This window comes from Equus asinus, chromosome 22, assembly GCF_041296235.1.
Source record: "Equus asinus isolate D_3611 breed Donkey chromosome 22, EquAss-T2T_v2, whole genome shotgun sequence".
Taxonomy (NCBI): Eukaryota; Metazoa; Chordata; class Mammalia; order Perissodactyla; family Equidae; genus Equus; species Equus asinus.
In genome coordinates, this window is record NC_091811.1 from 40,990,214 (window position 1) to 41,014,590 (window position 24,377).

Consider the following 24,377-nt stretch of genomic DNA (forward strand, 5'->3'; position numbering starts at 1 on the left):
GGGACCACCAGATCCCCCATAGGTACACAAATTGTATTTTCAGAAAAATCGGTCTAGAATTTTTTACTTGGTGATTTCTTAAACCTTTTTCATCAATCTGATTTAGAACAGGTGCTAACTGTCTCTCTTTTACTCCAATGTCTTGGTTTTCAGCGGCATTAGTAACTGTCTGACCAGTCATTTTTTTTGTTGGAAGGAAAGATCCATTGTTTAATACCTTATGTCATTACATAGATTTATAGTTTTATCTAGCTACTCTACAGGAATGTTCCACAAATGTAAAAGAACACTTCTCTACATGTGGAACTTTCACTAAACACAGTAAAGTAAATCCAAAAAATAGTGGCAGGATAGAGTTGGAAATGTGAGATGATGCAGGGCAAGGGAGAGCAAAGCACACGGTCTCAGATGCAGGACTCTCAGGCGGCAGCCTGGGGAACTGAAATGAGCCCTGGGGCACCCAGAGGAAAGAAGAGAGGCAGGCATAGATGCCACTTTGATCATTTATTTTCCTTATTCTAGGAAACACCTCTGACCCCCTTTCCTTTCCAGAGAGAGCAAAATCTTTGAGAAGAGTTCATTTCTATGATTTCTCCAGGATGGCAACTTTGGGAATCATTAAAAATAGGTTTCTTGCCCTTTATTTCAAATTTCCTGATCCAAAGTGCTCCTTCTATTCTTTGAAATATAATTAATTATTCTAATAAAATTTACCCTGTCCATTAAAACAATAACCCGAAACAGAATGGTTAATATTTCTTCTAGAATTTGAGCAACAAAAGAACCTAGATGGCAAAAAGTGAAGAGTTCATATTTTATTCCTTCCTTAATTTATTCATTCTTTCATCAGAAATTTATACGATGCCTATCATGGGCCTACCTCTGTTTTAGGGTGCTAAGCATCATACAAAGATGATGACACTTACAAGTAGCTCGAAGTCTAGAGGGAGAGCAGATGAGTAAAGGAGTAACCACAACATATTCTTCTAGGAGAGACACCCACACAGTGTAGCTACCTGGGCACCTAAACTAGATTGTGAGGGGCGTGGTCAACAAAAAGGTGGTATGTGAGCCAAATCCAGATCATGACTAGCTAGGCAAAGCCAGAGATGCTGAGGGTGAAAGAGACCGCTAGACAGCTAGCTAGATAATAAAAGAAGGAAGGGAGGGAGGGAGAAAGGAAGGAAGGACGGAAGGGAGGATGGAAGGAAGGAAATATATGAATGAATATATCCTCCATTAAGGGGAGTAAAAGAGGTTCCAAGTGTCTTAAGTGTTTGTGTGGGGGTGTGTCTGGGGATGGCAGTATTGAAGGGTAGAGGGGAGTATAAAGAAATGAGACTGGAATGATAAGCAGAGGTGAAAACATGGGCCTTGTGTGCCATGCTAAAAACCACAAAAACTTGGTGGAATTTTGGAAAGTTTATAAACTAGGGAGAGAAATCATCAGATTTGGGAAGATCATTCTACCAGTCCTAGGGAACCGTTCTGAGCGAGGAAGACGAGAGGCAGAGAGACCTATGCGTGGAGACAGAAAGAAAGGCAAAAATTGAAGACCCATTAAGGAGATAAAAATATGGCTCGGTGACATGTGACTGTGGAGGGAAAAGAATGACTTGCAGGTTTGTAAACGGTAGGACTTTAGTATGAGGAGATGGTTAGGAGTAGAGGGTAGGGAGGAGCTGATAAATTTAGTTTTGGATATACTGAGTTTGGGATGTCCAGGAGGCTATTAGAAATACTCAGAGCTCTAGAATTCAGGGTGGAGGATAGTGCTGAAGAGAAAACCTTAGGAATCACAGGATACAAGTGTAGTCCATAGGACTCTCTGAAACAGCGCCAAGATGTGAAAGAGAAGGGTTATGGGAGATGACTTCTCTGGGCACGCAGAAAAGGAGCATCAGGGAAGACTAAGAAGAAATGACTGGAGAAGTGAGAGGAAAACCAGGAGAGGCTGGTACCCTGAAAACCAAGGGAAGAGAGAATTTCAGAGAGAGTGGTGTCAAATGCTGCCCTTAGGGTGAGTAGCATAAGGACTGTACATGTCTGCTCTGCATGTAGTGATGAGGCAGTCACTGCTACACTGGTGAGAAGAATGTTTCAGTGAAATGGTGAGGACTGAAGCCATATTGCAGTGGGTTGATGAGAGACTGGAAAGTGACAGGGTAGTTTAAGAAGAATGTGGGAGACAGAGAGATGGAGGAAGAGAACAACGCCAGTTGTTGGAGGATGTGGCAGGACAGTTTTATTATTGTTAAAATCACTTTGTTAAAACTGTGCTGAGCACAAATCCTAGTCTATCGAAGACATTTAATAAACTTTGAATTATCCATTTAAAAGACTTGATCAGCTTTTGCCTCCATAAATAATTACCTCATGCATTTTTCTTCTTTATAACTGTGTCCATATTGACAAACATCTGCTTTCTACAAAAAATGTTAGAAGTCTCATGCTCAATTTTACTTTACAAGAAATATTTCCTGCTTCAAGATTAGGTTAGCCCTGGGGGCCGGCCGGGTGGCACAGTGGTTAAGTGCGCAGGTTCCCCTTCTCAGCGGCCCGGGGTTCGCCGGTTCAGATCCTGGGTGCGGACATGGCACTGCTTGGCAAAAGACATGCTGTGGTAGGCATCCCACGTATAAAGTAGAGGAAGATGGGCATGAATGTTAGCTCAGGGCCAGTCTTCCTCAGCAAAAAGAGGAGGATTGGCAGTAGTTAGCTCAGGGCTAATCCTCCTCAAAAAAAAAAAGATTAGGTTAGCCCTCACATCTTTTATTACCAGTGCCTGCCTAGTCAATGAGCATACCGCACAATTTCACTTAAAGGGATGATTAAAGGTAACAACTTCCATTAAGCAACTTTAGAAATCAAACAAAAATCACATATTTAATACTCTACCGCAAGGATATCACATCATCATTTCAGGAGATACTGATTTAATCATCTATCCATCTCTCAACCTTTCTTTTACTTTTTTTATTTTTTATTTTTTTGAGGAAGATTAGCCCTCAGCTAACTACTGCCAGTCCTCCTCTTTTTGCTGAGGAAGCCTGGCCCTGAGCTAACATCCGTGTCCATCTTCCTCTACTTTATATGTGGGATGCCTACCACAGCATGGCGTGCCAAGCGGTGCCATGTCCGCACCCGGGATCCGAACCAGCGAACCCTGGGCTGCCAAGAAGCAGAACGTGCGAAATTAACCGCTGCGCCACCTGGCCGGCCCCTTAACCTTTCTTTTAGTAACTTCCCCAGTTTATGAAATTTGTGCTTCAGTATTAAATGTGAATAAGGGTCAAGTTCCACAGACTAAATTAGTGAAGCCATAAAGTAAATGGGAGAGACAAAAGAATGACTTTGAAAATTCAGTTAATTATTCAGAATTGCCAAAAAATACCCTCCAATCACTGATACTAGAATCAAAAAGTAAAAGTATCAGGAAACAAAGGCAAGAAAGAGACATCTGGAAATTACCTGCCTTTGCTTAGCTCTCAGTCTTTCTATGATGGTAGTTATCAAAATCACATCTGAGGGTCATGCCTAGCACCAGGAATAAGCACTTTTGCCTTTTTCCTTCCTTAATTTCAAGGAAGGATTGAGAAAATGCAAGCAATTATCCAGTTCTTGGTCTACCTTGGAGCTAGCTCTCGTTCACAGCAGATTTTCACATAGCCAAGGGTCAGCCACCCCTTCAGCCAGCATCTAATTTGGAACAGATGGACTCAAAGTCACATTTCCCTGCAAAGTTGCCATTTGAACAGGTAGCTTGGCCCCTGTCCCCGAGGTAAATAGGCTAATCTGTCAATTAGGCAGCTGCCTGAAAAGTCATTATTTTAATCGCTTATCTCTGGAAGCCTTTCTCTGCAGCCCCAGAAGTGCCAGCTCATGCTGTAAGGGCTGCGGGAACAGAACGTGCTGGCACCGCCTGCGCTGCAGATTGAGAAGGGGACTCACCCAAGGTGGGAGTCAGTGAAAGCGCTCCTCTCCACGAGCATGTTCCCACTTCCTCCTGCTGCCGCTTGGCCAACGGTCATGTGCGTCCTCCTCCCGCCTGAATCGACAGTGACGCTGGGCCCAGCTTCCCGCACCGTGCGGGTGCTGTGGAAGGAGCTCTGATGCCAGGAGGCCCGATTGACCCTGTTCTGACTGATGGGCTGCAGGGGCACCAGCGGCTTCACCTGCCCAGCAACAGACCCTGAAGTCATGTAGTTCTCCTTCTCTAAGAGGTTGCCCATGCTGTAGCTGGTCCCAGGCCTGGGGTACATGAACACCAGCGGGTTGACAGGGGCACCATCAACAGAATCGTTAACAGACCCGTACTGGTACCGTCGATGGTAAGTGTCATAGTGGCGATGTCTGCTCACGGCCCCAGAGTGGGTTAAACCAACAATTTCTGAGCGAGCGTATCTTGGGGGCATAAGCAGCGTGGATCTCCTGCTGTCTTGGTGCTGCAGAGTGTGCCCGGCCTGGCTTCTCTGGCTGTACTGGTAATCACTGTGTGAGTAATGCACCCTCTCAGGGCTGCTGTCTGGAGAAATCTCAAGTCTCCTCAGAGGCTGCCGCAAGGATCTTTCTTCCATGGACTTCTGTGAACTGTACTGAGCAGTTCCTCTCCCCCAGCGACCTTCGTAAGTGGCGGTGGTGCCTGTCTGCACAAGACAGAAATAAAGTTTAAACGAGGCATAAATCAGTTTTCATCTTCGTTGAAGACTAACTCTTCCAGGACTATTATACAAGGTGTCCATTTCTCGGAATCACATGGAGAAGTTGGCCCCTTTCTGGGTAAAAATCTGTTTTTACATAAGACCTGGTGGATTTGGTTGACTAGTTATTTGCACTGGAGTTTGACATCATTTACAGTCCCCAGTTTTCCATGGCATCCACACAAAATCAATCTTCTCATAATTTACTCAGGAAATAGTAATACTTGGGAAATGTAAATATTAAAAAAATAGTCTATGGAAGATTAAAAACATTCACATGGTAATCCGATAACAGGAGCTATATTCTTTGGTGTCCTACCTTGAGCATGTCATAGGTTTTAGTAACAGGGGAACGCCCGCCAACAAAATCATTTTCAACCAAGTGGAGGTTGTAGACATACTCAGGAACACTGCTGGTTCGGTGAAGATTTCCTACAATCAAGCATATATTAAAGTGATATAAATGGGCCAATCAGTAGTTCAAGACTGTATAACAATAATATTTTTTAAATTTAAGTAATTAAGGCCAATAGCAAGTATCAGATTTATATTAGTGTTTTGAAGTGCTGGTTTAACATTACCCTTGGATGTGGCAAATGATCAAAGGTTATCACAACATTCTGTATGAGCTTTTCAAAATAAGAGTTGAATTAAAAATTAAAAAAAAATTTTTTAAAGTAGTCATTTATTTGTTTAAAATAAATTTTCTTTTTGAGGAAAGGGAAGAAAGGAAAGAGGAGATTTTCACAAAAATCCAAAAGCGTTATGAGGCTGAAGAATCCGGGAATCATTCCATGGGTTAACGGTCTATACTATAAAAGTGCAGTTTCTTAAGTCAGACGAGAACTCTACTCCCAGGGCAGGAACTCAGAACCTTCCGAGAAGCAAGCAGGTGTAGGCAAGAAATATAAAGGTGACAATAAATATAATGGTGACTCAACTTTACCAGATAAGACAGGCTGTATAAACAACAAGGTGGGTCAGTGTGGTCAAAGAGAATACGGATCAGCTTGAAACAGTCAAGCCTGGGGTTGAAGTATTTGGCAACGGGACAGTTTGGCAGCAGAGGAAATCAACTCTGCACTGCCAGTGAGGGCTCCTGTGGAACCGCCCGGCTCTTCTCAGCTTGGTGGTCTAATAGCCAGCCCACTCTCCTGCTACACTGAGTAGGAGGCACCCCTTCCTGCTCAGCTCCGTGGGGCCGACAGGGACTCTCACTGGATGCTTGTCTCCTAAAATACTCCTTCTTGCACACGAAATCAACAATCCAAAGAGATATATGCACCCTATGTTCACTGCAGCATTATTCGTAACAGCCAAGATGTGGAAGCAACCCAAGTGCCCATCAACTGATAAATGGATAAAGAAGATGTGGCATATACATATACAATGGAATACTATGCAGCTATTAAAAAAAAAGACAAAATCTTCCCATTTGCAACAACATGGATGGACCTTGAGGGGGTTATGTTAAGCGAAATAAGCCAGACAGAGAAAGACCAACAATGTATGACTTCACTCATATGTGGAAGATAAACAAATCCATGGATAAAGAGAACAGATTAGTGGTTACCAGGGGGGACGGGGGCTGGTGGAGGTTGAAAGGAGTAAAAGGACACACATTTCTGGTAATAGATAAAAATTAGACTACTGGTGGTGAGCACGATGCAGTCTATACCGAAATTGATATATAATAGTGTACACCTGCAATTACACAATGTTATAAGCCAACACGACCTCAGTAAAATAATTGAAGGGACCAGCCTGGTGGTGCAGCGGTTAAGTTTGCACGTTCCGCTTCAGTGGCCCGGGGTTTGCTGGTTCGGATCCCAGGTGCGGACATGGCACTGCCCATCAAGCCATGCTGTGGTAGGCATCCCACATATAAAGTAGAGGAAGATGGGCACGGATGTTAGCTCAGGGCCAGTCTTCCTCAGCAAAAAGAGGAGGATTGGTAGCAGATGTTAGCCAGGGTTAACCTTCCTCAAAAAAATAAAAAATAATAAAATAAAATAAAATAAATAATTGAAGAAACTAATTAAAAAATAAAATAAATAAAATAAAATAAAATAGTCCTCTTTGAGGAGGGGGTGGTTTGAAGACAGTATTGTGATCCTCTTGTACCTCCTTTATCCTTCTCTCACTTTTTATTTGTTGGTCTGCTGTAACCCCCTACTGCCTTACAAAAAAAAAAAGCTAATCAAAATAATCAAAGATCTCTAAAACCTAGGTAATTTCTAGTTCCATAATTTTAACCAAAGTTTCTTTTTCTGTCATGTAGCATTCTTTTAGAAATCAGAGGAAAAAATACTCTTCTAGGCTTCAGAGACTCGTGAAAGATGTTGAGAATACAACAGCACAGGCAGTCCCTTTCCAAAACAGCTGGAACGTACCAACATACTCTTCCAATAAATGGTTATAAAGTCTAAATTTTATAAAGTTAAATAGATTCACAAGTTCTTTTGAGGGTGAAGGGGAATGGGGACTCTTGCTGCCAGAGAGCTGAAAAGTATGAATCCATCCCAAATTATGTTTGTATATGTGTCTTATTTCCTGGAGCCAAACAATCTGGCTGGTAAACAAGTTTCAGGCCTCAAGGGGTCCTGGGGGAGACAGCTGCAGGCTTGTAACTGTCACCCTAAAGACCAGATAAGTTGAGGGAAGCCAGGCATCTGCTGTTTCTAGGTGCCTGGTTTATCCACAAGGGCGGGCAAAAGGTCAGGCAGCCCCTTTATTTTTAACCTCGATGACAGAAAATGCCTGGAACATGGACACTGATTGAGGAAAAGCAATCTTCTCTATGAGCCCAGGGCAAAAGTGGGGAGAAGCCTTAAGGACTCAACTCTCCATGGCTGCCAGAGGCTCCTGCCCAGGCTGCCCAGGTGGTCTGTGGTCCCCAACTCCGTCCCCACTATTCCTCCACTCTCCCCCACCCCTCCCCACGGGCTATCAGGGAGGCAGGGCTGCAAGGGTCCTGGTGGTGTGGGAAAGGAGGCTAGCTGGGCAGGCCCAGGGAACATCCTGGCTCCAATCCTGAAGGGTCTGGGGACCACGGTGCCCTCAGCACTGGGGATGTAGAGAGGGGGCAGGGGGTGGGTAGAGGGGAGTGCTTAAACTGGGCTCACTCCAATAAAACAGAAGCCTTTGCTGCAGAGGTTGTGTCCAGGCAGAAAATTTTTGGTGAGTTGATACATAAGAATCCAAATTTATTGTCTTTTAAAAAATAGTTATAGGGCTGGTCCAGTGGCATAGTGGTTAAGTTTGCACACTCTGCTTTGGTGGCCTGGGGTTCACAGGTTCGGATGCTGGGTGTGGACCTACACACCGCTCGGCAAACCATGCTGTGGCAGTGTCCCACATACAAAATAGAGGGAGAGTGGCACAGATGTTAGCTCAGTGACAATCTTCCTCAAGCAAAAAGAGGAAGATTGGCAACAGATGTTAGCTCAGGGCCAATCTTCCTCACCAAAAAAAAAGTTACGGGGTATCCATGTTCAAAATTTTAGATTGCATGAACACTGAATATATGAAAGTCAGGGACAATCTAGAATGGGAAAATACTAATGGCATATATGGATGGTAGCTGGAACTGTTATTTCCTCTTACTCTATAATAAAGTGGCAGATGATGAAGGGTGCAATTTCAGAAATCCAAGAAAAGGCCTTCAGTGGGCCCCTCGGGCCCCTCATCGCCTGCAGTATCACCCTTGCTCTACTTCCAGGAGCAGAAAGATATTCAGGAACAGTTGATAGGGGGTTTCTCCATCTTTAAGCTGAGATTCCTGCAAGGATTTTTTAAAATGTGTAAGAATCTTTGGACAGGATCCAGTGAAACGGTGTCAAGAGAGCCGATCAGGGAGCTTTAGAATCAGGCCCGTGGAAGTAAAATGTGGAACTCACACTGTTGCTGGGGGTTGTAAGGCTTTTTAAAGCAACTTACACGAACTCCTTACCTTTCAATATTACTTTTCTTTAAGGAGCTCAAAAATTATTTTATCCATTTCTTTTCAATATTCGGTGATGCAGAGCCAGCTATTATCATCTCCCTTTATAAACAGGGGAACTTCAATTACTTGCTTTAAATTGCAAAGAGATTTCATAACAGGATGAAACTCTGGGTTCCTCCTTTCCACTGGTCTCTGCTGTTTGATAGCATCGTGGCTTTTCTGAAACTGCCATTTCTCAATGCCCTGGAGGGATTATTAGCATCGTTTTTGATAGGAGAAGCAAAAACAATCATTCTCTTTCCTCCAGAACCTTTACGTGGGCAACTCCAAATACTCTGTAAAAACAGTAATTCTTCATTTGCCAACGTAAGTCCTTGTGAGGAAGCTTCTCCTTCAGTTTTCAGATGAATGAACTGAGACTAGTTTACTGGTTCCCAAAATAACTACAACGTGGTTGGTAACAGGGAATAAAATAAGATTGGATATTTAAACCATGGACTCTCCTCCTGTGCCAGAAAGATGGTGACTCCTGATACTCCACTCGCAGGCTGGCACAGGAGATGGTTTTTCTGGTTAAAAGGCCAATCTCAAACAACAAATAATGCAGATTAATTTGCCTAGGCAGTCATGAGTTTGAGATCAGTACAGTGGATTAAAGCTGAATTAGCAGCTGTGTTCTAAGATTTTAAAGAAATTTTGAACTGAGTGGAATTTTTTTTTAAAAAAGGTAACTATTAATCAGGATGGAAACTAATCTCTTTAAGGCAAGTCATGATTTTCTGTTCAATCAGAGAATAAAATATATAATAATGACTATGGAACATATAAAATAATTCAGCCATGCCCTTTTACAAAAATTGGAAACAAGAAAGCAAATAAAAATATATTATACACACAGGTACGATCTGCTTTAAAGAAATCCAACGTGAAAATCCAGATTTTCTATCATGGAAAATTAGGGCATGAGTATATTTCAAAGCATTCATTTACTTCACAAAAGGAGGTAGGTATCTTTTCCAGGCCAAAGAAATCCATGGACTTTGTCTGGAGCCTCCACTCCACGACTTTCTGTGAGCCTGGACAAATCACTCAGATTTGTTTCCTGAAATTCCAGCTACTAACCGAGTTGCTGAGAGAGACGTTTACTGGAGAAAGCACACATTCAAATGCTTCGAAAATTGTAAAGCAACATGCAAAACAGAGATACGGTTTTTAAAACAGAATTTGGGTCACAAAAATTTGTCTTTTTACACTTTTTCATGAATTAATCTGTTCTAGAAAGAGAGAGAAACTAGTTGGATGCTTTCATTGACACTGTGGTTGTATTTCAGAGTTTGTATTCCGGTAAACTTACCAGTGGTATTGAATTTGACTTTTTCTGGTTATTTTTGATTGATCCAGCCACTGAGGATCACGATGACATGATTGCGGTTTTTCCAGTCCATTATTTCACTTGCACAAGGTCATGAGTTATAGGGAATACTTCAGATTAATATTGACTCGGGCAACATTAGCCGAACTTTTTCTTCAAAGAGCACCAGGGACATTTTATGGAGCCCACGTTAAGGGAAATGAAGGAGGTAGTTAGGGAACAACGTCAGACTCCACCTTCCTCAAACAAGAAGCAATTCAGGCCAAAGCCACTGTCGAGATTGGGCTGGGAGTGGGTGGGGGGGTTGCTTTTGATGGTGGAAGGATTCCAAATTGCTCCGAAGACTGCAGAGGTGTAGACCTCATAAGATAATGTAATTTTCTCTCTTTCCTGGTCCGAATGATGTGATCCCCAAGCAGCTGTTAGCAGGAAAATATCTTAGTTTCTGGTCACCTATGCCAGCATTATCCAAAATAATGGATTATTGTTAGGGTTAAAAATAATAAAGTGGTTTCCATAATCAGTTTTTTTCTCTGTGGGATTTGTGAACCGCTTTATTACCTAATTGGTTAAATTTAATATATTTATGAAATCAAATTGACAAGCCTCTATTGTGACTCCATTACTTATATCCGGGAACGTTTAAAAAATCAACCACAGTTTCCATTACGGTAAGTAGATGATAGAGAATCGCTAAACAAACAAAACCTTTATATAACCTGCTTTCATCAGAGAGGAGAGAGTAGCATTCACATTCAGAAAAGCATCTTTTCTTTCAAGTTTCTAGCACTCTCTGAGCGTGGTTAAAAAACTGATTTCGTTAAAACTGAGCTCTAAAAGGACAATTTGTAGAGATGAAGGTGTTAGAAATTCCCATGGAAACACGTATGGTTAAATGTATGCAGAGAACTCAGTAGGTGTTCACTACTGGTATTGATTTAAATACTACGCTTAGCTGTGTTCACAATCACAAGCCGTTGTCTTCACAGTGGGGATTCACAATGGTCTTTCTGGGGGGAAGAGAGCCTGGCAGTCTTCAAAGCTATCATCTTCTTGTATTTGGTCTTTCTACAGCAACCTCTGGGTAACAACAGCTCTCTTTCTCCACAACCCTTAAAAAGATTTAACTTTTTCCATTAGTCTAAAACTGGGGGCATGTCACTACAGGTGAGACATGACATTCTGAAACTTATTAGAAGGAATTTGTATAGCAATTCATATTTAAATAGTTCCTTAAAGTCATTTACTAACAAAAGTAGGAACTTACAAGAAAACACGAAACATGTTAGGACCCGTCAAGAACCATACACCGGTACTCCAGAGTTGCCGAAGCATTTTTGTTGGCCTGTGTGGGCATACAACATAGGATTCATTTCCCTGGACTTACATTTAAAAAGCAGAAAAAAAAATCCACTTCTTTTATCTTCTTCTATTCTTACTTTCTTTTTTTTGCGGAAGATTAGCCCTGAGCTAACTACTGCCAGTCCTCCTCTTTTTTGCTGAGGAAGCCTGGCCCTGAGCTAACATCCGTGCCCATCTTCCTCTACTTTATATGTGGGATGCCTACCACAGCATGGCGTGCCAAGCAATGTCATGTCCGCACCCAGGATCCGAACTGGCGAACCCCAGGCCGCCGAGACGCAGAACGTGTGAACTTAACTGCTGCACCAGTGGGCCAGCCCCACTTTTCTATTTTTTTTTTAAGATTGGCAGCTGCCCTAACATGTGTTGCCAATCTTTTTTTTTTCCTTCTTTTTCTCCCCAAAGCCCCCCAGTACATAGTTGTAGCTTCTAATTGTAGGTCCCTCTGGTTGTGCTTATGCCACCTCAGCATGGCTTGATGAGCGGTGCCATGTCCGCGTCCGGGATCCAAACCAGTGAAACCCAGGCCACCCTAGCGGAGCCTGTGAATTTAACCACTCAGCCACGGGGCCCGCCCCTATCCTTACTTTCTAAGAAAAGTGAACAGATACTTATGGAAACCACAATCCCACCCCTTGCATACAACTCAGTTAAGCACTTGCTCAGGCTGGAAAATAAGCAGAATTTGTTGGTTTAAAAAACTGCAGTGAAGAATTGTTTTAAAGCAGATCAAAGTCTAATAAGGCTTTGCATAATTGAAAAACTAACAAAAAGTGTGCAGTGCTGTTTATTGTGACCAGTTAACACAGCTCACATAACCAGGAGAAACAACTCAGTGTACCAGGCATACAGTTGCAAAGTACTGGCTATGAGTTCTTACAAAGTTGAATACACCCCGAGTTGGCATTGGTGGCACAGTGGTGAGCACTGCTGAGCTGCCTTGCAACAAAGCTGAATTTGCCAGCGACAGACCAGCTCTCTCGGGAAAACAGGCCACATGCTCCATGTGCCACTATGTGACTAGACAATGGCTATTATCACTCACGCAATAAACCAACCAGCCACCAGAAGTCTTATTTTGCAGGAGCCCATTAAGCAGGTAGAGGTTATCCTCTGACACATTAGTTTATGGCATTTTGGGGGGCAATCCTCAAATTACTGCTCTAGATAACCACAAAGAAACATTAAAAAGGCCCTTTTATATAAAATTGCAGGTGTCTATCTCACGTATTTTGTTTGAGTAGCCAAAACATGTGATTACACAACTTGTGATTATAGACTGGTAACTTAGCACACTGGTGAAGTTGACACAACCTGGAAGTTCCTAAATCTATTAATTCCTGCAACTTGTCTCCTTACTTTGGCATGCCTGCCAATTCATTTGCTGAGACATCTCATAATGATTACTTGTAGGACTTTAGAACCCCAATGACAAACATCCCATTGTACTCACAATGATGCAACTAATAGCCAAAAAGATGAATTTTCTGAACTCACAAATTTAATTCTATTTGCTTTAAAAAAAAAAATCACTATGGGTTTTTGTAATGAATCTCAAATCCTGATACTCCCACTGCCTCTCACTTGCCAGGGCTAACCTCTTCCCTCCCAACGGATTCATAAGTGCTGTACCTTTTCCTTTAAATCCACCAAATCTGCCAAATGTATTTTCGGAAAACCCCTGCATTTTTTCAAGTTTCTCCCTTGCTGAAACATCTTCTGTGACTCACAATGATCCAGTCTTTGACTTGCAGTCAAGATCTCCCTCCATACTATGAGGTGGAGGAGGGGTGAAGGCAGGCTACCTCTACCAGGGCACAACTGAACTGTGTTTTAAGGGGCGTGTAAGAGTTAAGTGGGCCAAGAGAAGGGAGGGAGGAGTAGACCTGGGGTGCAGGGGGGGGGGAGGGCGGGGGCAGGATAGGGGCAGGAACACCCAGCAAGATAAATCGCACATGTTTGCTGGGTAAGGCGTGGGAGCAGCAGCGAAAGGATGAAGTTTGAGCATTTGCAGGCATCGGATCATGAAGAACTTGGAATGCCAGGTTCAGGGAGGACTTGACTCCTGTAGATAACAGCAAGAAAGCGAAGGAATTTAAATCGGGAAATAATGGGATGAGATTTTACAAAGTTTAGTAGCTAGGTGGAAAATGGACTGGAGTGAGGCCAGATTAGAGCAGGAAGAGGCTGTCATATCTTCCAGGTAAATTTTTACCTCCCTGACATAAAGAATCATATCTTTTACTACCACTTCTAGCTCAGTCCTGTATCAGCGCTTGACAAGTTAATTGTTGATTAGTCATATTTCTTTGTTCATTCAAAATACCCTAGTTACACAAATTCAGTTTGCACTAATCCTTAAGGCCGCCATCCATCCTGTGGATCGCCACAGCGGAGCCAAAATGTGAGGACGGTAGTGGCATGTGTTTTCTGTCTCGGGGTGGACGGAGGGCGCTCAAATATTTTCTACTGTTTCTCTGTCATTCTGAGAATATAAAGAAGAAGAAAAAATTCTTTCCCCTAAACGCAGGCAGCCTCTCTGAGTGATTAGAAAAACTGACCATGTTCGTTTTGGCAAAGGTTGATTCTACATCTGAACAATAAATATTTACTGTCATTCTGTTATCTGTATGGCTTGTGTATTTATCTGTACTATTTTGGAGGTCTATAATAAGTGCCTATTATCTGTCAAGAAAAGTTCCCATTTGTTTTCCTCCTTCAAAGAAAAAGGTAATCAAGATACAGTAATTCCGATGTGATTCTGGTCCTCCCTATCCCACAGATTAGTGAGATTTAAGATTTAGTGGGAAGAATTTATTAAGATTCTAGTGAGCAATACGTTCTTCTGGAAATCAAAGAATTGCAGAACCTTGATTATGATGCTTTGGCCAATCAGCATTGTTAAACCTAAAGCTGATTATTCCAAGAATATAAATATGCAGATTCTTTTAAGATTAATGGTGAGTTATGTTTTCAAATGCTCAAAGTTCTTTTTTCAAAATGTCCATTTTTATCTAAGTCTACATATTGGGCTCCTTTGCTCATCTTTAAGCACTTTCGTTAACATAACAACTGTTTTTATGTCCCAATATCCAATCATCATTAATGGCATTACACAAAAGATACATAATAAATTTTTTAACATGTCTATTGTAAGAGGACCTGAAATTCTGTTTATTATTCTTACCCTAGTAAGTCAGCGGAGTGAGATGGCTCACTCTAATACAAAGATTAAGTTTTCTTCTAATTTTGTCTATTCCCACGTGCAACACTGCCTTTTACTGTTTAATTCCCCCGGAGGGATATGGTATTCACGTCTTCATACATTTGTGCACATGCACAAAATAGCTGGAGTCCAACGTTTATCTCAGAATTGTATAATTTAAAATTCTTGGGGCCGTCCTGTGGCCAAGTGGTTGAGTTTACGCGCTCTACTTCAGTGGCCCACAGTTTTGCTGGTTTAAATCCTAGGCATGGACCTAGCACCACTCATCAAACCATGCCTAGGCGGCGTCCCACATAGCACAAACAGAAGGACCTGCAACTAGAATATACAACTACTTACTGGGGGGCTTCAGGGAGAAGAAGAAGAAAAAAAGATTGGCAACAGATGTTAGCTCAGTTGCTAATCTTAATTAAAAAAAAAATTCTTGAATGTCATCTGAGATGCAATCAATCTTACCACAGACCATATTAATCAAGTCTGATTTATAAATTGCAGAAGTTTTAGCAACATATCTGTTATTATATTTCCCTGCTATCATAGCTAGGTTGCCAATAAAATGCTTGCTCTTCTCAGGAAAGAAAAAACAAAGCTTTTAATAATTTTTATGGATCAGATCATTCAATTTGAGTGTAAAATCAATGTCAACTATTTGAAGATAAAATATCGTAAACACACTTAGCCTATTTTAATACATGGGGGAAAAAAATTAAAGCTGATATCCAAAACAGCACTTTAGGAGAATGAGCCAACGTGAACAGCAAATACCTAGAATATCTAATTCAAGTGAGCTCCCCTCTGTTCCCATGATTGGAACCACTAGCACATAGATAACATTAATGGAGTCTTTTAAAAAGCCTAAGTGAACAGTCTGCTTCTCTTTAAGGTAATTTCCTGCATCTTATCTGTAACACATATAGCAAGGTACTTTTCTAACCAAACACTGCTACAGTTCAATGATTCCCAAGATCCCCACCACGCCCTCATTCAAGACTTTCTGCATAAAACATGTGTTCTCACCATGTCTAGGGGTGGGAGTTTTTTTTCTGTAATCACCATTTTGTTAACATTCTATTGCCTCTAATTATATTCAGAAGAGTTTCTAAAAAACTCACATACCTTTTTTGCTACTCATGGCAATGGATCTGTTAGACACTAAACAAAAAGTGGCCCGTGGGCTATATTAGGCAGATATGGAGACACACGAAATCAGCTGGCAGTACTGACACCTTTCATTCATAGCAGCGCGGCCGTGCCCCTGCCATCCCACCATCTAACATTTCCCCCCCTTTCCTGATTCTTCCCACTTTCAGAATGACTAGTCACCTCGCTCTCAGAATTGCTTCATTCCTGGAATTCCTTTTTGGCAAACAATACAGGATTTAAACAATGTCTAACTCTCTTCACTCGCCCCCCCATTTGCCCCCAGTCACCCTGAACACCTATTAATTGCCTTTTTATGCTACTTTAGGCAATTTTCAGTTCTTCCTCCAGAATTCCTTCTGATCACAGATATTCAAAACATCTTGGCCAGGGAAACCATCTATGTAAATGGCACACCTCAAGTTTTAACAGTAGATTTCCAAAGACGTTGTAAATTTTATTAGGATATTGTTCGTTTTGTTTTATAAGTACTACATATAACAATTTAAAACATGACTTTCTTCCCACACAGACATCCAGGGAACTGTTAATAAAATAAAGTCATAGTACTTTCAAAGTAAGTGTAATAAATGGGAGATGGACATTTAAAACTTTTCCCTTTGCTAACACTTGCAATTCTTTTTTTTTTCTTTCAAAGATTGGCACCTGGGCTAACAACTGTTGCCAATCTTTTTTTTTTTTTTCTGCTTTTATCTCCCCAAAACCCCCCTGCACACAGTTGTATATCTTAGTTGCACGTCCTTCTAGTTGTGGGCTTGCAATTCTTAAATGTCTTCTGTCTGACTTTTATCAAAGAATTTTTAAAATTCCCTACTATATAGACTCAATTCACAATGCTGCTTCACATCTCTGACCTCCTGGCTCCCCAGCTCGCTCAAGAGTTACAGCCAACTTTAAAATGTTGAGCACAGCTTAAAATAACAGCAAAAGTTACAGTGATGTACAAGGAAACTCACCCACCTATGCTAAGGCATTAGAGAGAAGGTGATGGATTAAAGACCCTTGCAGGGTACTTATCAACAAGCCAGCCACATTTATCTCATCTCTTTTTCAGCAGATTATCTGCTGCCTCAATCTTACAGGTATGTCAACAATTCAGAATTCTCCAGGGCCCTGGAGCCAACAGCAGTTAACACCAGGGTCGTTTCTTCCCGGAATTTCTTGTGTTGATACAGGATTCTTTCCAGACCAGCACTGTTTTCAACAATTGCTTGTCTGTTTCAACTTTAGAGTCACAATACGAACACGGAAACAATAAAAACAATACAACCATCACCGGCCCCCAGACCTTTCCCAAACAACTTCAATTATACAACACACACCAACCACCCCTGGTAATTGTTCTGTGGCATGTTCACGTTAAATTCCTTTGAAGCTGATTACTTTTCGGAGACTCAAAAAACTGAGGCTCTAAAGCAAGTAGCTGTTTGCTGCCTTATCTCTCTGACTGACTTGCACTTCTGTGTAGGCTGCTGAGGTATTTCAGCTTGCTGAGAAGCTCCTGTTGTAATCAAAATATTTCAAACACTTTGTTCCTTAGTTGGAAGAGCCTCTCAAGAGTTGCCCTGAGCATTAAAGCAGAAGAACTAGGACAGTGTCCTTTGTTCTACCACAATTCTGTGAACAACAAATACTTCTGCTGTTCGCTCCTAGAATGCTCTTCCTCCAACCACCTCCTCATGTTCAATCCTATTGAATTTTTTTTTTAAAGATTTTTTTTTTCCTTTTTCTCCCCAAAGCCCCCCGGTACATAGTTGTATAATCTTCGTTGTGGGTCCACCTAGTTGTGGCATGGGGGACACTGCCTCAGTGTGGTTTGATGAGCAGTGCCATGTCCGCGTCCAGGATTCGAACCAACGAAACACAGGGCCGCCTGCAGCGGAGTGGGAGTGCGCGAACTTAACCACTCAGCCACGGGGCGAGCCCCCAATCCTGTTGAATTTTTGTGATCTAAAATCCCAATTCCTCCAAGAAGCTTTCCAGAGTCCCTTCAGCTGGTAGTCTAACTCATATTCTCAACTCCATAATGTGTTCGCTGTCCTTCTGAGTTGCTCACCACTTTTTATTTGATAACTCGTTCAGAGGGAGATTTCCTTCTTTAGATTTTAAACTCCCTGCTTTTAAAGCAAGCAGGGTCTATGTTTAACTCGGCACCTGCACAGTGCCCTGTATGACGAACAGACTCGTTTGACGGTTCCTGAAATCACCACGCAACATGAATTTACCACGTGGTAGAGAGAACAGATCATGTGTGGGTTTGGGACAAGGTGTCCAATTAACGTCGAAAGACCGACACATTCTTCATATGTGAAGTGGATCCTCATATCTATCTTCTAAAATTGTTTTAAGAGCATGAGGAAAAGCAAACATGTTCGTAAACAGGGTTAGGCACACAGGAGAAGCTCAGCAATGCTCCCCTTCCTTCTGTTCATCCCCCCCATTTATGGAATAGTTGATGTCTGGTTCCTCTTTCTGACTAGCCATTCTCAGAGGGCAAGAAAGAAAATCTATTGTGCATCCCCCTTGTGTCCTCAAAGCAGCAGAAGCTAGTTTGGTTCCAGTTTAGCATTGGACCTGCAACAGACTAAAGGGGTGCAATAACTCTACTAGTCAAAAATTGGCCTCAGTTGTCCTGGAATCTTGAGTCAGACTCCTACACGTAAATTCAGGCTCTTTTTTCCATGTACTGTGACAGTTCTGTGCTATCTAAACCTCCCTCCTCTCACAGAACTATCTCAATTTCATTTCGAGGAAAACGAGAGGGGGCCATAGAGAGGCTTAGGGTCTAATAAAAATCTCACTTTGTATTCACAACCAAAAGTCTTAAAAATATAACTGACGAGTGGTTTAAAAATTCAGGTTTGGGACTTTAAACACCAGTTATGCCACTTACTATCTGTGGGAACTCGAGTTTTAACCGCTTGGATTCCTCATCTATAAAATGGGGATTAAAACACCTACCTCATATGGGTTTTTTTGAAACATAAGCAATATACTGCATGCAAACCACACAATCCAATTCTTAGCACATAGTAGGCACTCAATTACAGTAACCATAATCATTAACATCTTCTCTCTACCTTTCAAGTATGTAAATATCGACTGCCTGATTCTTTCCTACAAATTGAAAACAATACAGCCTGCTAAGGTCTGCTGTTTGAAATCTCTGGTGTGATCTGCAAGTAATTTTCTTTTCCCTAATGGGTTCTGCATTTGCCACTGCCCAAGTTACTTCCTACAGAAACAATTTAACATTGCAGGAAACCAACTGATATCCCAACTTAATTAACTGTTCAGTTGCTTTCCTCTTCTCTTTGCTACAATAGGCCTATTAATACTTTTATAATGAAAAAAATAAATTAAACAACTAATAAAAGAGTTACTGTGTGGCTCCGATCCTCTGACTTTTAACAGGAGAGAAAACGATTTATCGTTTTCTCTAATTTCCACAACTGGTTTGCTATCTTCTTCCCCTTCCACCTCCCCTGATTATCAGTTACTAATATAGTATTTTTTTTTAAACCCCTTTCACCTCCAAGTTTAAGTTTTTGGAGAGACCAGCGCTGTGCCCACGAGGGTGTCGCCGAGGCGCAGGGAGGCGGGCGGTGGTGCTGCTGCAGGGGCCAAAGTTCCCTTCCTTCTCCTCCTCCGCGCGGGGGGGTGGGGGGGAGGGGGGAAGTTGTTCCCTGGCCCTAAGCCTCCTACCCAATTTATTTCACTTCCTTGATCAACCCCTCGCTCCGCACGCTGGGCGGAGCGCCCCTAAATACCTGGGCGAGGCACCACAATCCCAATTTACCGGTCGTAGGAGCGCCAGTACTTCCAGGTTTCTTTTACAAAATATTTATGGGGGTCATAGACTCTTTAGAAAACCTAATAAAAGCTAGGGGGGCTTTCTCGCAGAAAAATAATCATACCAAATTTCCGCAAAGAATTGCAAAGTGTTTATAGACTTCTGGAGCCTCCAGATTAAGTTCCCCGTCGGGTGGGGCTGGGGGGATGGGAGGCGAGAGGAGCAGGTTAAGGAAGGGGTGAAAATCTTGGACAGAATTGTTTCACATACAGATGTGCATTTAATATACACAGACACATATATGACAGTGCTGAGTACGAGGTTATTTTAGAAGAGTGCTTTCCTCAAGTAAGCCGGCCTGAATCTTGAGGCGCGATGGGTCATACAAAGGGACGGCGAGCAACAGGTGGGCAGAAGCCCCGGTCCCGCACCCCCAGGAAGCAGCTGGTGGAAGCACCAGGGCGCTGAGGGTGAGGGAGGGGTAGGGGAAAGGGTAGGGGGTGGGGTCGCGGCCGTTCAGGGACCGGCGGGCTCCACTCACCGTTGCCCACGAAGCTGCGGCCCTTCCGGGCCAGGGTCTGCTGCACCTGCTCCTGGATCCGCAGGCTCTTGGCCGCCTGGCCGCCGCGGCTGCTGCTCCCCGCCAGCTTCAGCTTGGCCTCGGAGGGCAGCGCCAAGCTGGAGCTGTCCAGCTGCCCCAGGATCTGCTGGCCCAGGACTGTCCGGATGTAGCCGCATTCGGTTGGGGAACCGGGGGCTGCCATGGGGCCCGAGGACGCGACCGAGCAGCTCGCCTGCCGCGAGACCTGCAGGCGAAGCTGCAGCGGAGCAGGGGGCCCCGGCGCGAGCCCCGCCCCGCCGCCCCGGCCCCGCCTCCGGCCCCGCCCCCCGGCGCCGGTGAGAGGCCTGAGCCGGGGCGAGCGCGGCCTCCAGGGCCGAGCGCCCGGCCTTCCCGGGGAGGGGGCGCAGCTCCCGCCGGGCACGCGCACTTGGCCGGGGAGCGGGAGCGGGGGCGGGGCCGGCCGCGCGCACCGACACCTGGCGAGCGCGAACCGCCCGCGGGGAGGTGGCCGAGGGGTGCGGTCCGCCTGGGGTCGCGCCACTCTCAGAGTCCCCACGGCTACTGCCTGCCAGTGCCGCGCCGCGCTCTGTTTGCCTTGCTCCGCCTTTCCCCAGTCCTCGGAGAGGATGTGATTTCTGCCTGATTGCGGAGGGGCCGCCTCCAGGCAGGTGCGCCGTGGAGAGTCACTTCTGTTCTTGGGCTGAGTTTTGCCTCTGGGATCCCCGAGTGAATCTGGTTAGGCAGGCTCTGTCCGACTGTTTGAAACATTGCATGGTTTTCTTGGACCTGAGGGTGGCAAAGGACTATTGGGTCAGGCGGAAAGGGCGATAGGAGGGAAATGTGCCGAGAAGATGACATATGTAAAATAAAAGACTTTTTCATATAGTTTTTTTTTAAATTAGTACTTCTCAGGAGTGTGTACTTTTTGCACAGATGCAGTCCCAGAAACATATGTTCTTCCTCATTGAGAGCTTCTGTTTTCTCTTGCAGATACACAAATTGTACCCAGTACGCTCTCGCTCACCCACTCCTCTCTTACGAACACACCCACACGGAGAAACTCCAATGAGAGGCGCTGGGGAAGAGCACAGTTTTAATAGGTGATACTCTTTAATAGTCCTACTAGCGTTGATTAAGTCCTCTTTATGATAGGCCTTCTGTAGGGGGCCCATGGAAGAGGCCTCTGACTTTCCCTCGCATCTTCCACAACTTATATTTATCGTGCTATTAATTATGTTTTACACGTAGTTGACTACTGAGAACTTAAGAGCTGAGCTCAGTGGAAAGGGTCCTTGACCTGAAAGTTTACAACCTAAGCCACTCGTCCTGATTTTCCTCTTTGGATTTGAGAGGTAGAAAGAAAAACATCTATGCCTGGTATTGAGTACGATAATCTTCCCTTTGATTGTTTAGGTTTGTATGTACACTTTCCCTTAAATCACTCACTTGCTGCAAAACCCCACTTATCAGGTTTGGAGTGGCTGAGAAACACAGCTTCGCCCTTCCCCATTTTCCTATGCACACCCTTCTGTCTTTACACACACACTTTAATGCACAGGTACACGACTCTCCAGGGAGTGAAGAGGAAATCAAGGGCCCCAAAGCCTGAACAACGGAGTGGTGATGGTGCCGCCACCCTTTCTCAGCCGCCACCTGGTTAAGGCCTTGTGGAATGCAGCACTTAAGTGAAGTCATGTGGATGGTGGGTCTTGAAAGCCATTTCTCCCTTCCCAGCAAGACCAGTCTCGAGGTAGATTATACCTTGTGAAGAGCTCAGTTATGTAGCCAGATGTAAATATCCAACCCGGATGCTGAGACTCAGTTGAAAAGAGAGGGGTGAACGGAAGGCAGAGTGATGATAGAGATTTCCAACAACAAACACTGTCCCTGCCCCCTGCTTCTTCCTCTCCCCCTCCCCCTCCTCATGGCCTCTTCTGGCAGCCCTGAGAGTGCTGCTTTGAGAGACAATTTCAGCACCTGCCCGCACAGGGTCAGTGGGGGCATCTCTTGTTTTTTGTGCCTGGAGAGCCGTAACTTACAAGATCAAACCCCTCATGGGGGGAGTAGAGAGGAATTTTTCCCATTTGCTTATTTGATTGAGCCAAACTTTATTTACTTTTTTTCCTTTCAAGTGGATTTTTTCCTAAGTGTGATGTTGTAATTGACTATCCTATTAGGTAGGTCCCCATATTGAGCATGCAGAAATCTCATTATCGGGCAGTTTGGTGATTTGACAGAAGGACGATGGTTAAAAGCACAGCCTTTGAGTGAGGCAGATCCAGGTTCACATCTTAGCTTGCGCTTTGTACTTAACTTAAGCAAGTTTCTTTACGTTTTTAAGTCTCAATTCTCTTACCTGTAACATGGGAGCAATGAAACTACCTAGGAGGAAGTGCTGCTGTGAGGATTAAATGATAAGTTGTTCATAACAAATACTCAATAAGTAATTGTTCAATGCTCTTTCACAAACATCCCCCTGGGATCCACTTCTGGATTTCCTCAGCTCCTTCAGGTCTCTGCTCATATGTCAACTCATTTGAATGAGATTCTTTCACATACACACACAGTCACTCACTATCTCCATTCTCTGCTTAGTCTCCATAGTGCTTGTTTTCATGACACATGCTTTATGTTTTACTTTATTTAATTGTTGATTATTTCCCTACTGGAATATAAACTCCATGAAAGCAGGGATTCTGTTTGTTCACAGCCGTTCTCTGGGACCTAGAACAGTGCACATAGTAGACAATAGGTCCGTGTTGAATGAAAGAGTGAATGAATCATGCATGAAAGCACTTAGTATATTACATGGTTATAATGAGCGCTCAACAACTGTTAGTCAGGAATAATTATTTAGGCTTCCAGACACTTTTGGTAACTTGTTACCGTCTTTTAGAAAGTCATAGATATCATTATACATTCTCGGTATTCTACTAGTTAGCCATGTAATATTCCCTGTGGATAAAAAGCAAATTAAACTGAGATAATTTTTGAATACTTTCAGAATTCAGTGATTCAGCAGAACGGTCCCTTTGAAAGTAAGATAAATGTATCAACTCATTAAAAGGATCCCCTTGGAGAGAGAATCCTATTGCAATAGCGATAGTTAATTACAGGGTGAGGAAGTATGCCGACTCTGGCATTGTGCTTCAAAACGTAGTCTCAAGGCGCTTCTGTTCCAACAGAGTGCAGGCCCTGTCCTGTTTTTTGCGTTTCCTGGGAAAGCTGCCTAGCCGACTTCCTAAATTCTGAGCCATCCCTGAGATAACTGCTGAAGGTAGCTTCTAGCCAACAAATTGAAGCATGGAAACAAAATGCTATGACTACTTTTGTGCTGTTGGCCTGTTCTACAGTCTGCGGCTTTTTAGTATTTAGGTTCAATTTTGAAAACTCTTCCGTTTCTTTTCTTTTTCATTTACCAACAGAATCTGATTAAAAAAAATTAAAAGCTGAGGAATGTTGAAGTGGAAGGTAAATAATAGATAACTGAATGATGAGGCTATGGTTCCTTTTGCTAGAAACCTACAAGAAAGGGCCAATCTTCCTCACAGAAAAACAAACAAAAAAACCTGCTAATCTTTTATTGTTTTCAAATCTACAGTTAGGGCTTCCTTAGAGTAATCTTTATTTTCTTTAACTCTATATAAATTCCAATATGAGAAATTCCAATATACAAAGAGTCAAGAAGTTACTAGAAGACTAAATATAGTATAAATTTTAAAGCAGAAATAATATTTTAACAGAGAACATTAAAGAACATTAATGGCACCAAAATGCTTTGATTCATATTAAAAAAACTTCTAACAGATTTTCATGAGTATCTTCTCTCATGAAATATTTTTCTGTTACTATTTGTATGCTATTAATGTCTATTGCTTTTAAAAAGTATTTCCCAAATTAGTGTGTGAAACCTGGCAGATAGAAATTTTAAATGAACCACGAGTTTTATTTCCTTTTTTAGCAAGTGGATATGTTGCCAAGGCAATGGGTAGCAGTTTGGCATTAGCCACATATAACGAAACTGGATCAGGACTGGAAAAGGAAGCTGTGTGTGCGTTGGGCCTGAACATCCCTCTCTGATGGGACTTTCAACAGCAGTGAGTTAGCGTTAAGGTGTTTGTCTTTAATGCCGATGTTCATTTTGTCTGCTATTTTGGATATATTGTGAGTGTGTGGATCTGAAAACCGTTCTTTTGAAAAGACCTCGGATGTAGCGTGGGAGGTGGAAGCCAGGTGGGCAATGAAGTGGGCTGGC

The 24,377-nt window shown here is 43.0% G+C and overlaps 1 protein-coding gene across 1 annotated transcript in view; it reads right to left on the reverse strand.

Annotated features, from left to right (window-relative positions):
• The window catches only part of PKP2 (plakophilin 2), an 82,437-nt gene extending 62,006 nt beyond the window's left edge, over window positions 1-20,431 (reverse strand). Inside the window, exons 1-3 of the mRNA XM_014865993.3 lie at window positions 20,102-20,431; window positions 5,020-5,132; window positions 3,952-4,646 (exon numbers count right to left, since the gene is read on the reverse strand). Of these exons, the coding sequence (XP_014721479.2) occupies window positions 3,952-4,646; window positions 5,020-5,132; window positions 20,102-20,324 (1,031 nt within the window). The 5' untranslated portion in view covers window positions 20,325-20,431. The remainder of the gene's footprint in view (window positions 1-3,951; window positions 4,647-5,019; window positions 5,133-20,101) is intronic.
• Window positions 20,432-24,377: the final 3,946 nt, after the last annotated feature.